The sequence below is a fragment of the Anopheles maculipalpis genome, chromosome 2RL (assembly GCF_943734695.1).
Source record: "Anopheles maculipalpis chromosome 2RL, idAnoMacuDA_375_x, whole genome shotgun sequence".
Lineage (NCBI taxonomy): Eukaryota > Metazoa > Arthropoda > Insecta > Diptera > Culicidae > Anopheles > Anopheles maculipalpis.
Window position 1 is genome coordinate 39,849,583 of NC_064871.1, and position 16,989 is coordinate 39,866,571.

Sequence of the window (16,989 nt, forward strand, 5' to 3'; positions counted from 1 at the left end):
CAACCAAATAAAGCAAGATCATTTGGGGGTTTTTATTTTATTTATAATTTGCAAATGTACGATGACTGTCTGTGTGTTCAGGTGAGCGCGCATATGGTGTGTGTGGTCAGTGAATGATGACTGGACTCGGTTGTACGCACACACCGACCATTGGGGATGATTCGTCCCGATCGCTCGGTGCACTAGGAGGTCCACGACCGTGCCCTTTCGAACTACTGCTAACTGCTCCGTTTCCGCCCGATCCACCATTACCACCACTGACCGATCCCGAACCTGTCCCACTTCCTCCTCCTCCTCCACCTCCAATGTTGCTACTGCTACTACTACTACTGTTGCTAATGCTACTTCCCGTACTGCCAATGAGATGATGGCTACCGCCACTGACGGCCGCTGCTGCTGCCGTTGATGAACCGACGATAAGTGACGATGGGCCACCACCAGCACCAACCACCCCAATTGGACCACCGATCACACCTAAACTGCTCGCACCGGCATGTGGTCCAACAGTAGCCGAACTAATCCCGGCACTGGCCGCTACCATTAGCATCGCATCATTCATGGAAAAGGGAGCATAACCGGCAGATCCTACCGTTACACCGCCTATACTACCGGGAACGCCGGTCATTTGTGGTAAATTGTGAGCTAGAAAGCTACCGGAATGATGATCCGGTATGACAAGCCCACCGAGCGACGATGCCATATGGGTGCCGAGATCGAGTGGTAACGATGCAGGTGCGTAAGTTTTGTGCACACCAACTGGCACCCCGGACGATCCTACTAAATGTTGTCCTGGCTGTGGTTGTTGTTGTTGTTGTTGTTGCTGCTGCTGCTGCTGTTGAGGTAAGTATCGAGTCCGATGATAGTGTGATGGAGCAGCACCAGACGACGTTACGGCCGGACCTGGATATCGGCCGGCGGGACCACCAGTATGATGGGACTGACTGAGGCTAGATGAGGCGGGAGGATCACAATCCATCGCCAATGGGTAGGAGGTGGAAGATACATTCGAGGAGCCAACAGTATTACTGCTAGGCATTATCACTCCCGTGGCAGCACTACTGCCACCACTGTTGACGCTGCTACTGTTGGCAGTGATTGCACCATTGCCAGTCACGGCTCCGACACTGCCACCACTACTGTGCGTCCCATTCGATCCGACTGAGGCTGGTTGGGCGAGTAGAACGAGTGTTTGCTGCTGCTGTTGTGATTTTGGTTGCGTTTGCTGGCTTTGTGGCTGTTGTGAGGACTGTTGCTGGTGTAATGATAGACCTAGTGGGGGGGAAGAAAACAAGTAGTAACAAAAAGAAAAAAGAATTAATTCATTGAACCACGTGCATAACTCACGTTACAGAGCAAAGGTTGCATGCAATGAACTAAAACTTGTTGGCAACCAAATTTTAACGGAAAATAACTAATGTTCGCAACAACGAAAAAGATTACAACTATTACCAAGAAAAGATAGATACATATGTGTAAACATAAAATTTCAAACTAAAAAACGAATTAAAAGGAACACACGCACACATAAAAGCGAAGGCTAAAAATTAACGTTATCAGTTAGCGGAAAGTGTTAAGAAAAACATTACCCAAATTATGTTTAGAAGAGTGTGGCCTCCACCACCACGCGATGCGTTTCTTGCTTTCTCTCATCATTCTTTTTCCCCTTATCTCTTCCCTAATGCAATCCTGGTCTTGTTCAATTGCCCTCCTATTAAACAATCTACCATCACCATCATCGCATAAACGTGTGTCTTTCTTGTTTTTTTCCTATTTTTTTTTTCTTCTACTGACTGCATTTTGGCATTCTCTTCTTTTCATTTGATTATGTGCTATTGCTTCTTGCTTTACTGTCTCCATCGGCATCGAATCGACTGTGTCCCACTCCTTTCTATCCACGGTTTCCTATTCGATTTACACTATTTTGTATGTAATGTAATGGTACTTGTAGTCAGGTTTGGTTCTTTTACATCTTCCACCCGTTTATGTCTCACCATATTATTCCAACCACTAAAAACGCACTAAACGTTCCCTTTATTGTGTGTAGGACGACAAGGTGTGTCTGTGTTGCTATGTTGTGTGAGAAAATGCGTGTGTGTGTGTATGTGATGTGAAAGATAAGATGAATTGTGGTACGTTTAGAAGAAAGAGAGATGCAGGAGACTCGTAATAACGTGTTGATGATGCTGGAGGTGTTTGGATAATCATAGTGAGAAAGAGAGAGATAGTACGCTTGGAGAGCTTTGCTTTGCTCGTGTATGGTTCAATAGTTATGCACAATAGTCCTATTCCTTCTTACTTTCGTCACACTCCGCCAAGATTCAGTACTGATTCAGAGGAGGCAGATGATTCAGGTTGTAGGCAGATAATTAAAAAAAAAACTTTTGATTCTACTTTCAACCTCACCGCCGCAATGCAGTAGAGTAAGGGTGGAGTAAGGGTGGTTTGGGCTCATGAAAAAAAACCTGGTACCCATAATCAATTCGAACGCTACATTCAAACGTATCGTACAGAATCTAATGTCTTGTTATTATATGTTTTGTTTGGTTGAATAAATTTCCCCAATACATTGTACTATTCTTGAGTCATTCCTATAGAATTTCTTCTACATCCGGGGGGTCTTTTTCGTTGCGAAATGTACAGAATTTAATAGCGTTTTTTTTTTTGTTGTTCTCCAAAACTGCATTTCATCCGTATTCCTCTCTCAATGTATACCCTTTTTTATCAAAAAATGGGCACAACCAGAAAATCAAAAGATCAAAATGCCAGTTCAATTAGAATTGTACGAAATTGTAACAAGCAAATCAGTCGGTGTAATAGTGGTATGATTGAGTTTGTTATTTTTGTCTACAACAGCGTGCACCTGACAGCTTCTATAATGTGGTTTTTGTCGTTCCTTTTCTTCCTCTTTTCATTTCTTTCCCCCAAATACTCTTGCTTGCTCTTGCTCACTACAATCTAAAGTCTTCTGGTACTCTTGTTTTGTTTTTGTTGCACGCTCCTATCCAATTGAAACTTATCATACCGCATCGCACAACATATCGCGGCGCAGCATTCCATTCGTTTTGCTATGGGTTTATGGATTATGTTGAATTTATGGGTTTTCCTTATGTAATTGCAGGATTACAGCGTGTGCACGGGGGCGCTATCTTGGTTTTTATTTTGTTTCTCTAAATATAGGTCTTTATTATTTGCTGCTGCTCTCTATTGGCTTTTGTCTGGTTTTATTTCTATGTTCTGTTTTCGCACGTATTCAATATATTTTGTTATTTATATGCTTAAAAAAATGTTTGTTTGTTTGTTTTGTTGTCTGTTTTTGTGTATGTTTTATTGTTGTATATTGATTATTTCCATTACTATTACTGCTTTGCTCTGTATCATACAACCGTACTTATTGCAAATGTACAATAGGTTGCAACTTTTGACACTGCAGGTTTCCGTCAGGTTCAATTACATTTGTCTACTACACTTTGCCAACACACCACCACTCCTCCATCATTATGCGTTATATCTCAGAGTCAATCTTCTTGTTTCAATATGATCCCCGTCGTGCTTTATCCGGCTCAGTCAAATACTAATTATGCTTGCGAGTTTCCCATTCCTCCCGTTGCACGCACATTAACACACACACACATACACACCCACACACACACTCAAACTGAAATACTGATACTGACTTAGAAAAGACACAATTTAATGCAAAAAACAATGCATACACAAAAACCACACCTATGGAAGATCACGACGAATGAACGAATCGACGATGAATGATGATGATCATGGCGGTTTTGCTCTTTGTGTGTGTGTGTGCTTGTGTAAGTGTGTGTATTTATGTATGTGTGAGGAAAATTATTTGTTATTACTTATTTGGTACCAATATTGATTAACATTTCCAACGTTTGTTTATTGCTCTTCTCAATTGATGTCGCTTTATCCTTACTAGCTGCTCTCCACTCCGTTCTCGCCACACTTTAGCAATTCATCCGCGCTAGGCATATATAAACTGTGAGTTTTGGTTTTTTTTTTCGCTTCCTCTGCATCCGAGATTTAAAAAACTTCCTTAATTTATAGGAGATGTGCTGATATACTCTAGATGATAGCTTTCAATGATGGTGTGGTTCTAAACGCTTCACTCTAGAGCCGCTCGTTCCCTAACCACTTTTTTGGCTAATCAGTTGCTGCTACTTCCGTAACGCTCGATGTGTGGCCCAACTCCCATCGCCGTCTATTACTCTCACACTTGGCATAGCAGTGCTGTGTGTTACGGTTGTGCTCGGGTTAGTAGAACATGTTTGCAAAACGGTTGAGAGCTCAGGTTGATTCTATTTATTATTACTATTGTTACGATGCGTTTGAGGAGCCGCCGTCGGATGCGGTTGCGCTTGCTGTTGCGGCCGGCTATTATCCTCCGTTTCGAGTCATCGACGCTCATCTGGCCATGTTTAATGGGTGGGTGGGGGAGGGCCGACCGAAAGCGAAGGCGATAGTGATGGGATGCATGTTAATTGTTAGAAAGCAATCACGGAAAAGGAATATACATATAAGAGAGAGAGAGAGAGAGAGAGAGAGAGAGAGAGAGAAAAGAAAGAGAAGAGAAGAACCGTAAACGACGTGCTATACCACAACGATCACTATTATCCACAGTGTACAGTACAATTTGAATTTAGAGGACGGAACTCTCTACACGAAGAAAAATGAACTTTACGAAGCCAAAAGACGATCTGGAGCTGTACGTTAACGTACATTACAAGCAGTATTACGAGAGTTCAATAACGTATGCATTAAAAAAGCGACTGTTTTTTAGATGCATGGTAAAATTAAAAGATAAAAGATACTGTAACCAATAAAATTGCATTGTTTTCATTAATAAGAGTTATTTAATTTAAGACAAATATCAATTCTTTGCCAATTCGTCACCTTTGCGGGTCGATTTGTCGATACTTAAGTCATACTTTTTAAAAAATTATTTGTTGACATTTTTCTATGTTAAAAGGTCTCCTATTTCATCAATTTTTTGACTTTACAATTATTTGGATAGATTTTCATCTACAAATTGATCAAGAAAATTGTGATCGGATACTGGGGCGTTTTCGTCCTTGCTTATGTAAGCAAAGAGATAATGCTCTCAAATTTGACCTTTATGTAGTCAACCATTGACCACTCGCTGGCCGGTGGATCGACCATCAGGAATCACCATCAGGTGATGGAAAAATTGGAACATTTTTATCTGTTTTTTTAATGCATACGTTACTGTGTTTGGGGAGTACACGACGCTGTTAGTTTAATATGCTAGAGAGCAAATAACACACACACACACACAAAAACACACCACACGCACATACTACGCAAAAAAAACACGAATCCATTCACCTTTATCGGCTGCTCTAAGCTAAGCATCATTTGAGATATCCATCGTTAATATTGTCATGGTGTGTGTGTGTGTGAAAACAAAAACCGAATCCCAAAGCAATGTATGCATGAAGTTTAGGTAAGAATAAAACGAAACCCCCTATTCACACAAGTTTTACAACCACCTTTGGGTGTACGAAAGCATTCGTCTTCTACTTCAGATAGGAGGACGAAAGGTAAGCCTTCTCGTTATCAGCTGCAGCCGAGTGATGTACGAGGTGTATGTTTTGCAACCTAGCGTCAAGCTCTGGTTGGGAAATTTTGGCACACTTCGTTATCCTGGAACCGACTGTTCCGCCACCAACACCACCAACTGAAATGGATGACAAAGTGGAAGATCCGGAGGCAGATGCTGAAGCGGACATGGATGATGCTGATAGTGACGATGTAGATGATGATGAGGACGACGACGACGACGACGACGAAGCCGTCGACGATGACGACTTTGATGAGGATGAGGTTAAGCATTTAGCCGATGGCAACATAGCAAGGGCAGCAAGCTTTGGTTGGATGATGGATTTAGGGTTTTGCTGATGGTAGCGACGATCATGATGATGGTCACTGCTCTTAGAGGCAAGGAAGGCGGAAGGAAGGTACGACGAGATGTGGTGTGAGAAAACAGTTGCAGCCGTGTGGGATGGCGGCGGTAACGGAACCACATTCGTTGCTGCACCCTTATTCTCATCATCTACGACGACAGCTGGTAGCAAAGGTAGCATGCTGCGTCGTTGACGCGACTGCCTATACTCACCATGGCTGGGTTGATCTTGTGTGCTGACCGATGGACTCGTGCTTAGCGAGCTGATCGTGTTGGCTGTGTTGGTGCTTTCGTCCGAGGTTCGCTTGAAGAAGTTGTGTTGCAAGGCATAGTACGGTGTGACCCGCGTTTTCGGGTCGTAGTCCAACATTCTTAGGATGAGGTCCTTAAACTTAAGATAGTCCGAAACGCTATGCCCGGGTTCGCCGTGCCGCCTCCCACCCGGACCACCTGTCTCAACGCCCAGGATGTCGTGCAGCTTGCGCGAACCGGGCGGCTTGTATTTACGCTGGTTCTGTGTCTTTCGCAGCACGTAGCTACCGTCCGACGGAAGCTTCTCGAAGAATTTGCGTGTTTTGTGCGCCTGATCGAGGATGTGCTTCGGCGGCATGCCGAGCACCTCCACGATCCGATTGATCTGGTCCGCTTCGTTCGAACCGGAGAACAGTGGCTCTCCGGTGTGCATCTCGACCAGGATGCACCCGAGCGACCACATATCGATTGCTAAGTCGTACGGTATCCCCAGCAGTACCTCTGGCGATCGGTAGAATCGTGATTGTATGTACTGATATATCTGCGAACAGCAAGAACGATACGAATTGGATTATAAATCATCGGAAACAGTCGATAGGTGCGTCGCGCAAAGTACTTACCCGCTGTCCCAACTGACAGGAGCTGCCAAAATCCACTATCTTAATTGCTGATCGTTTTGGGTTACAAAGTAGTATATTTTCAGGTTTCAAATCACAGTGTATGATATTTAATTCTGTAAAAGAAACAATCGTTAGAGTAAGAGCCATAGCAGAACGTTTACTGGAATATAGAATCGTGTTGCAGGATGTTCTTTTGCCAACATGCGCCATGTTGGAAGTAATAACAATAACGAGACGTGTGCAGGTAAATGCTACTGCAGATTAAATTAAGGATATGGAAATTTTACAAAATATTGTTCACCAAACCATACCGCTGTACTAATGGTAAACAGTCCTGCACCAAAATCGAACTGCAGTGCTATTAGTTATTCACTTCCAGTGGTGTGTTGTGTATTTAATGCAAATAACCGACCCTTTTAACATGATTCGGTTTGCTATGTATTTTCGCGGAGAAAAACCCTACAATTACTGCTTTCTCTATGCCACGCGGTACACAGTTTCATTCACTGTGTCTGAAGACGCATTCCACTATGCCTTGCTATGAGGAGAATTTTTTGTTCCAAACTTATTAGATTCGTTCCGTTCATTCTGTGGTACGGTTTAACCTGGGTTCAAATAAAACTACAAAGGATGTCATTGCACCTACATCTTACTGTCCATGAGAATGTTAAGACGTGCACCTTTTTTGTTGTATAAAGTTCCATTATATTACTACGAAAGCAATACTCAAAATACCAAAGCAGCTGTTACCGATGATTCGGCTCGTTTTTTGATAAAAAAAAGTTCTTTTTTTTTGGAGCCTGCAGTCCTCTAAAGAGACGACTGTCCTTGATCCACGGAATTTTTGTTCCGTTTGTTTGTTCCGTTCCTATCGGAAAAGCAACAAGTTCCGTTACGTTCCGAAATGGTAATGTTCCGAAAAAAAAGGAACATTACTATCACTATTTATGCAGTAAGCATTAAAGGCATCTTTTAAATTGACTTGCCCGCTACTAACCAACTGTATCCTTACTTGAAGTGCATAATGGTGTTGAATACTAAATTCACCCTGTAGCATACAGAACCTCCCAACACATGATGGTGGTAGAACAACTTACCTGGTGTACTTAAAAATAATAACGCCGTGCATAATTGCTGGGCAAACTTTTTCGTCAGGTTCAGTGATACGCCGCGGAAGTTTGTATTGCGCAGAAGATCGAATAAATTATAGGATAACAGTTCGAATACTAAACATAGATGGTTTCGCCACATAAAGTGTCGTTTTAGCTTAACTGAAATCAGAAAAAAGACATATATATAGAAGATGGGGGGATTTTTTTTAAATCATTAGTGAGCATATTTCATCTCACACATCACAACAATTGGGCATAAAGCGATTAGTGAACATTACTTACCGATGTAGTACTTGTTTTCCGCATCAGCCCGATTCATCATTTCTAGCAGCTTGACCTCGATTTGTGCTTGGTTTAGGAAGGGTTTCTTGTTTTTAATGATCTTGATCGCCACCTGACAGCGTTCCTCGTGGTCAAATGCTTTCACCACCTGACCGAAGCTTCCTTTGCCTGTTCCGTACAGGGTAAGAAACGGAAAATAAACATTAAAAAAGCTGACCATTACCGATGACGTGACTGATGACTTACCGATCAGTGAGTCGATCTCGTATCGATCGAGAAATTTCTCGCCATTTTTAATGATATAGTCATGATTCTCGTCGTCGTAGCCATCGTTGTACAGCTTCCGTTCCTTTTTGTGGGACGTGTCTTCTCCCTGGGTTTGTTGAGCTCTTCGCTTCTTTTTGGCATAGTAAACCTGAGGGCCCGGGACAGGGGCGAAGCGTACACAGGGGAGAGAAAAAATAATTAAACGTCACATTAGCGCATCGGATTCTAACACGCCTGTTTGCGGCATTTGAAAAGCTTTCTCTGTTCCCTGTTTACTTCATTCATTCTTTTCCTTTTCGTGTGCATTAGGCAGTGTGTTCAGAGGATCGAAGAATAAGAGATTTCCCTACGTTTTGTTCTAGTGTTCCGCAGTGTACAAGATGGCATTAGCTGGTGGGTGGGCGCGCTGTCAACGCCACCGCCAAACATTCTGCTCAGCAAACTGCACAGCAGCAGCATCCAGTAGTGTCGGCGGTACCCGCGTTGGTCGACCGCTCTCGCACACAGTGACTCGATTCTTTCGCCTGTCACTTGCATCATGTTCCCGAGCGAGAACAAAAGAATGTTGCAGCAATCGTATGCCATACCGTCGCAATGATTTTGATGATGATGATGATGGTAGGCAGCGGTAAGAGCAACAATCCATACCCGAAGGAACAGTCAAACCCATCACATCTCAGACATTCCCGAATGATTCCTCGAGGGCACATACTGTGCCGGGGAAAGAGCAACTTCTCTTTCCACCAACGTACTGCGACGACCAGTGAGAAAACGTGGTCGTGGTCTGCTGAAGACGTGTGTGTGTGTGTACATGTGTGTGTGTGTCTGTATGCAAGATAGGAGCGAAAAGAAACAGCCAAAAATACAATCATAAGCAGAGCTTTAGGCGTTCAATATTGTGTCTTTGTGCATTTTTCATTATAACAAATATAGTCCACGTAGGGAGACACTCAAGGAAAATTAGACCGGAAATGGAAGCTAAGTGTAAACTGTTCAAAAACTTATTTAAATTACAATTCTAGAATAGATAAACTATGGAACAATTGGATTGAAACACCATCTGTTAATCAAATGATTGCATTTAACCGTATCAGAATTATTTATTAAGTCAGAATAAATTGACAATCAACAAAACAGCCATTTTCCTGCGTTAATTGGACAATACTAACATACTGGAAGGTTAAGATGTCGTTCAACCATCAACAATCTTCACTCGTCGCTCATCTTCACTGCATAGCCATGAGCCCAGCGCAGTAATGCTTAACAAATCGAATGTTATAAAATAACTGCTGACGAAAAGCAAAACGTCTCCGGGTTCAGGAACTGGCTGGCGCTAAATGCAGACCCATATATCAAACAGAGGAAGCCGTGGCAGGAAACGCAACAAAAGGGGTATTAGGATACGAAACACAGACAGGACAGGATCTAAAATCTCTCCAATCAACGACAGACTGTCTGTAAATTCTATCTTTCTCCTTTCGAGAGAAAATCTCCTATTCAACCACTCTCACTCTCTCGATCTCATCTCGTCTTTTACTTCGTCTAGCTAGATTATTATCCTTCCTAAAGAATGGTCGCACGGTACTCAACCGGGAGACGATTAATCACCATTCCCGGCACCGGCACCACATCATACCGAAGCCTCCGTGGTCGCTCTGTGCTCGCAGTGGGTCCATCGCTCCCCCGTCGATCGACTCTCGCCAAATCGAGGAGAGACTCAACACTCTCAAGCATACGGACGAAACTAACCAAGCCCCATCTACACATTTTCCTGCGCCGTCACACATACACATACATCCTGTAGGATTTTTCACCACGATAAACGGAAAGTCGGTAGGAAGTAGCCGCTTGCAGGGGGGCAACGAGCGCTCTTTCTGACCTTTCCTAACCTATTTCTCTCACGGGTGGCGCTGTTGGGGCCGTACACACTGCCCCTCTGTCGCGACAAACCCCTTCTCCCTCCCTCTACATCATTCGTGTGTGTGCCTGGAATTGCGACGGACACCCACAAACACATACGACACACCGACGGTGCTCTGGTGTGCGTGTGCCCATGTACAGTGTATAAAGTGCCACCTGATAAAAGCAAGTGCGCGGTCTCGCACACAGCGTCAGATGTGATCCCCGCTTGCCGCCCGCCAAATGCGAAACCTTCCCGAGAAAGGGCGGGGAAAGTCTCGGTTGGTATGGGAAGGCTAGACAGTACCACCCCATATATAACCTGGGAAAAATCAACCAGCAGACGCAGTTGGGATGGATGGATGGAAATTGTCTGCGACAGTGCTTTCAGCAGGGGACGGAAGCAGCGGACGAAACAGCAAGCGTCTGTCGCGTTGAGTGCAAATGAACGTCAGCATGGTAACATGTAGAAAAGAGGCAGCATCTTCGCAGTAGGGAAAAGCGTTGATGAATCGTTTCGAGGAATTGCTGTGTAAACCAGTTTAATGCGTTTTGTTTTATAGTTGTAAGAAAAAAAAATGTAGGAGAAGAAGGATGATTTTATGCAATACACATAAAACAACTGCATAGATTTAAATCATCAATGAGACAGGCCAAAGCCTTTCCCTTCAATGTATCGATAGCTATTTTACTTTAAAAAAAAAACTGCCATGCATGTATGGATCAACACTTTTCAGCCATCATCCTCAACGGCACGCAGCTGAAGCAACTGTCATAAATCATCGATCGTCGACTGCAGCAGCCAGCGTCTCAATTTGTGAGATCTGCTGCATCGTGTCAGCTGCGAGCCGCCGCCTGCTTCCCGCACACTTCAATGTACCCTTCTTCTTCTGCTGGAAAAAAACCTCTCCACAGTTCATAGTGGTGGAGATGAATCTAGGATGTTTTAGCATCACTACCACTGAGGCACCGTTGCATACAACACATAACGGTCCTGTTCTACTGTGGTGGTGCATTTTCTACGTGCACAGAGACATGTTAGTTTCATCAACAGCATCGACCAGCGGGTTCTCTTTCTCTAGCGAATGAAGGTGTTTGCTATATACTTACGATGTGTCAGATATGGAATTCGTTGGCAACTTTTATTTTTTTTTCTATATTATGAAGCAAAAGGCGGTATCACCATGGTTTTTTTCTTAAACGTAGATGAAATTTTATATTTCTTCTTGCATGTCTTATTAACGGAATGTTGATTGATACAATAATACAAAATTAACAGACTTTTCGCCTTGATTCAAAATGCCAAACAGCGAATATTCTCCAGCAATACCAATATAAAAAGATGCCTGCTGATGGAGACGCCTGGTTGTTCAACTCAGTATTTTAGTGCACACACCGAATTTATCCACCTTTTTTTTATCGATTGCAGTTCTTTTATAGCTACTTTTAAGCGGACAAACACCATCTGTTTTCGTATCTAATCCATATTTTGTTGCATCAAATGCATCAGATCATTCGGAAGGAAAGCAAAAAAAAAAAGGTTCCATCGCAAGGAAAATTCATCAAACATACCGCCCGACGGAAAAAGCGTCGGGGCGACCACCACAGGCAGACACGGTTCGACCAATCTTCGCTGACAGACAGATACGGCCACGAGAGCCATCGCCATCGGAAAATGGAGCTCCCGATGTGGGAGATTCCATTCCATTTAGACACATCACCACTACCAGCACATCCGCATGAGAAGGGCAATGCGATGATGCGGCTCCGAAGCGTCGGACATTCGGTACTACGGTGCTGAAAATGGGGTTTGGTAGTAAAAAAAAAAAATTCAAAAGAATGCAGACTTAGAATAAAAGCAAAATACGAATGAGCCAGTGTGCGTGTGTGTTTAAGTGAGAGAGAGAGTAAAAAAGAGAGAGACACAGTGATAAAGAGCGAGGCAGACAGATAGATAAATAGAGCGAGATTTTGAAAGCGGAGCGAATGAAAAGCACCGCAGAAACAGAAGGAAAACTCTAACGATGCCACTTACAACACCACACGCGGACTTTCCCAGAGCGGCCGCCAACGACACTAAGGTACACACGAACGCGGGGCCAACAGCGACACAACGACAGACGCGTCCACCCTTATGTGTGCGCTTGCTGCTGATGCCTGTTGGGATGATGCTGCTGCTACTGCTGTTGCTGTCGGGCCGGAAGAAAATCGATATCGTGTGCACAAGTTCGCTTTGGAGCGGCCACAACTAACCCCAGCTTCGCACACTGCACAACCAAACGCGCATTTCAAATTGGTGAAGCACGTTGTGCGATTCGAGGTTCGAAAATTGCTCTAACATGGTTTTTTTTCTCCATTTTTTAAAGATGGAATGTTCACATGAATAAATTTGAAACGTTGTTAAGCAAGCGTATTAAAATATATGCCAACATGGAGGCGCCTGGTGCAGACACAATATCGTATTATGTATATGCGGTAACTCTTTGCAAACTATTCGTTGCTCGGTGCATAGAAACGCCAATACACCAGTAGCACTCTTCTATATTTCAACGATTTTTCGAACGATAACGAATTGTTAGACCACAAGTGGTCAATTCGGAGCAGGAATCGAAGTAAGCCATGAATCAAATGGAATGGAAAGCAACTTGGCAACAGTTTGGAGATGGATAGTGGCAAAAGTAACGGTCCGACTGGGATGACAGCAGCAGCAGCAGCAGCAGCAGCAGCAGCAGCAGCAGTAGCAGTACCAATGCTAACAAATTCATCTTTCACATTGAACATGGAAGCCGAGTTTGTACACAGGAACTGACAGGAGTTCGGGACGGACCGGGGGGAGACGATATTTGGCCTATTATAAAGCATCCTTGAGCTTCTCATTAACTCACAGTTTCTCACAGCATTTTCCCCCGTTGCCGTATCATCGTCTACCTTCATCCGCTCATTTTTCCATTGTTTGATGAAGTATTCAGTAATGAACGGAACGGTCGATTGGAGCACTGGTGGTGGTGGCGTTGCGAGGAGTATCAACAGCAGTGCCAGTTAATATTACTACCGCTCTAGATTATGGATTCGGTTCAATTGTTTTCAATACCCTATTTTTACTGTTCCGACATCAACTGCTGGCCAATGGCCAGGAACAAGTGCTTCTAAAATGGTTTCGGTTTCATGCCCGTATTTGCTTGTACTTTGTTATTATCGTTTTTCCCTCCCCCATTTTTTCTTCTTGCATTTCTATTCCAGATTCAGGTGGATTGATTTTTGATCCCGTAAAAAGGTTCATTGACCGCATTCAAGCTTACGCTTATGCTTATGGCTTATGGCTGGAAAGTATTATGTTTGTATGCGTTTGTATTTTAATTTAAACACATGAACAATCAGAACGAAACATGAAATGCTACACAGTTCACGTAATACACTATAGCAATTGGCAATGTTATCCGATAAGTGTCAAAGCGTACGGCGTCATAGATGAAAAACGCGACACCAGTTCCCATTCTTATCCGGCACCACTGCAGCTACTTCACACGCATTGCTCGCCTCCTGCCGAATGTCATGACGAAATGTGAAAGAATTTACATTAAAATTCCAATAATGAAAGGTTCGCGCATCCATCGTTCCCCCGTACACACCCTCCGTGGGGTAGGTGGTGGTAGGCACAGGCACAGAGCGGATGGAACTGGAACCGAGGCAAACGTGCAGCAGTACAAAACGCGAGCTCACACGCCGTTCGAATTTCAATTTCTTTCGCCGTCACTTTGCGGTAATAAATCGCACGCGAAGAATGTCCGGATTGGGTTAACTTCTGTTGCTGCGGTATTGGACAGTTCTCGCATACACGCAGAAGGCAGAGCAGACAAGAGCGCTCACCAGTGATAACATCCCGAAGGATAATGCGGAACGGACAAATGGGAGAAAAAAGCAATAACCATCTTTTTACAAGCTTAACCCGTGGCTGTTACATTTACATACATTGTGACGATGGGCAAAAAAAAGCGAATGTTTTAAATTGTCATGCACAAGCTCCACGGAACTAAATATTTTTGTGACCTGCACGAAATAGTGATTGTTGTGTTTTTATTATCAAGTGTGACACTGATGCACCGACTAAAACATTGCGCCGGATTTAACGATGATGATTTAAAGAAAGCAACAAGTGGCAGAAAAAGGGTTTCTAAAGGTTCTAAATTGAAGACGAAAATAAAGCTCTCAAATACTCATTACACTTGTTAAATAAACCAATCATCGACAGTAGAACATTTTCAAGCATCATCATTTGTTTAACCAATGCCTTGTCCAATTCACCACGAAAAACCAGCACGACAAAAGCAGTTTTCACATGTACACAATCAACTCAAAACAATTAGAAATTTTGCCATTTTAATGATTGCGCCCATCTATCTCGAAAGACAGAAAAATTACCAAAAAAATAAAAATCAAACCTCCAAGTGCTCACGTGCCAGTGCTTCAAAATAATTGGTTTCTACGGCAGCTTCTCCACACAGAGTCCGACGAAATGTCACAAATTTCAAACTACTATTGGAATAATCAGTTCCATTTTTGTCTATTGATGGTTTTAATGAAGTACTAGACACGATTCTATCGTTTTACATATAAAATTCTATATATGAATTGTGAAAAATTAGCAAATTAGCAATTATTAATTATGTAGCAAAAACAAGTTGAAAAATTATAATAAATCTGCTTCGATCACTTTTATTAATAACGAACTTTTTCTTCAATTTGTATTTGACACACTGTTCAAAGATCTTCGCAGAGACGAAGTGTCTAGTGATTGGTGATTATTTTGGTTCCAAAATCTTCTTCTTCGCCAGAAAAGGATATAAAGTTTGATAATAATATATCGCTTTTGATTTATCTTTCATACCTTTCTACTGACTCTTATCAATTTGCTCTTTTTTTGGTCACTCTTGGTTTCATTAATTCTTACCAATCCAAGGCAAATAGTTCTGGACTGAACATCATACTTTATAAATAAAATATAGAAAACAAACCATAGTTTTCATCATTGCGCAATAAAAAAACAATACAAAATTACGCTAACGATTTGATCGCTTCTTTTCGCACATGGCCAAGCGCGTTTCGTTTCATAACAATTTTCTTCCTTTTATGATGACTTTTTTTGTTCACACTTTGAGAAATCGAAAGGATGTCGTGGACATCAACTTATCAGGGGCTCCAGTCGGCCTGAAGCATACTTGAAGCAGATCAAACAGATGACCAAATCCCGACTGCTTCTCGATAGGCTGCTCTTCTTATCCTTGGCCCTTTCTCCGACGATGGAGGTATTATTCTGCACGCCGTTTTAGTGGCAACGGATCCTCCAGCTGGTTGCTGGCGCCAACAAACTGCCCAACAAAGCTGCGGTGAGTGTTTCGCAGGCATCGTCAAGTGGAGTTTTCTCTTACTCATCGGGCTCATGCGTCACCCAACTGGACCCAATGGTTTGGTGGTCCAAACGGAGAGCAACATTTCCCTGGCCCAAACCCACACAGACACACACACACACACTCATGTATATTTAAATGTGGTACGTGCCAGAATGCTGGCTCCACACAGAGGTGGGCAACACTGTACACAGCGCGGAGGATTCGAAATGGATATATGACGGGACATTATTATAATTCAATTAACAATGACCATCATCGGACGTCGGACTTTTCACGAGTGGAGCTTTGATAAGGCACGTACAATAGATGGGAAAATTAAAAATTTGTACAGGATTCTCGTGCTCAGCTCATAGACTATGGAGCAAATAAGTATTAACGCCGAACACACGAGCTTAAACGAACTAGCAATCTGTTATCTGCACGCTTTGAAAGTGCTTCCGCATTAGTGCCAAAAATTGAGCACTGAATATTCCACTCACTGCCGCCCTAATGTTAGGGCATCATCTATATTTTTATCACCCACCTCGTTTATATGTTTGTAGGTTTTGATCAGGTCGACGCTCAACTTTCGCAGGGGTGCTGTAGCTGGATCTCGAAAAAGGACCGGTATCCGAGCTTCCATCGCCCGGATATCGGTTGATGATGTAGGGCTTATCGAACGCTGAGAAGAAGAAAAAAACGAAAGCAATCGGTTAATTGGATTGGGGGGGGGAAGGGGGAAGCGCTTACAATTACAAACGACACAAGGTTCGATGATCATTGTTATTGTGTTCTCACCTGGTGTATATCACGATGTACGGCAGGTAAATGTTCTTCTGTAACCAGTCTTCCGTAGAGCGGCGCATGATGCCTTTGCCGCGTTGAGTCAGGAACATTGCCGGAAGCAAACTGTGCTGCCACTGAAGCGAGAAAGAAAACCACAAAGCGTTACATTAATACAACTTATTACATTCCTAATTTGTTAAAGCAAGCTACGCATAAACTTGCATCAAACAATCAAATGTTGTACAATCCGATAAATACTTGAAAAAAATCCCACGTGTCTCGCATGCGATCGCAAGAACTCCGGTTCTACCCATTCTCCGACACATTGAAAATGGCGTTCGCAACACGAACACAGATAAGCGTCAACCGGGTCGAACGGACATAAGAAAGAGAAAATTACAAAAACAAGCTCCAAGTTGCCAAACCGCATCGAAATCCCA

At 43.0% G+C, this 16,989-nt stretch overlaps 3 protein-coding genes across 3 annotated transcripts in view; 2 read left to right on the top strand and 1 right to left on the bottom strand.

The window, feature by feature from the left end:
• The window catches only part of LOC126559226 (DNA-directed RNA polymerase II subunit RPB7), a 240,333-nt gene that overhangs the window by 187,077 nt on the left and 36,267 nt on the right, over positions 1 to 16,989 (top strand). The gene's annotated exons all lie outside the window — the stretch shown is intronic.
• The window catches only part of LOC126557269 (ATP-dependent Clp protease ATP-binding subunit clpX-like, mitochondrial), a 399,590-nt gene that overhangs the window by 72,115 nt on the left and 310,486 nt on the right, over positions 1 to 16,989 (top strand). The gene's annotated exons all lie outside the window — the stretch shown is intronic.
• Positions 106 to 16,989, bottom strand: part of LOC126556717 (serine/threonine-protein kinase minibrain) — a 40,395-nt gene continuing 23,511 nt past the window's right edge. The window contains exons 2-9 of the mRNA XM_050212162.1: positions 16,562 to 16,683; positions 16,308 to 16,445; positions 8,457 to 8,625; positions 8,211 to 8,378; positions 7,914 to 8,087; positions 6,817 to 6,929; positions 6,158 to 6,737; positions 106 to 1,269 (exon numbers count right to left, since the gene is read on the bottom strand). Coding sequence (XP_050068119.1) covers positions 107 to 1,269; positions 6,158 to 6,737; positions 6,817 to 6,929; positions 7,914 to 8,087; positions 8,211 to 8,378; positions 8,457 to 8,625; positions 16,308 to 16,445; positions 16,562 to 16,683 — 2,627 coding nt within the window. The 3' untranslated portion in view covers position 106. The remainder of the gene's footprint in view (positions 1,270 to 6,157; positions 6,738 to 6,816; positions 6,930 to 7,913; positions 8,088 to 8,210; positions 8,379 to 8,456; positions 8,626 to 16,307; positions 16,446 to 16,561; positions 16,684 to 16,989) is intronic.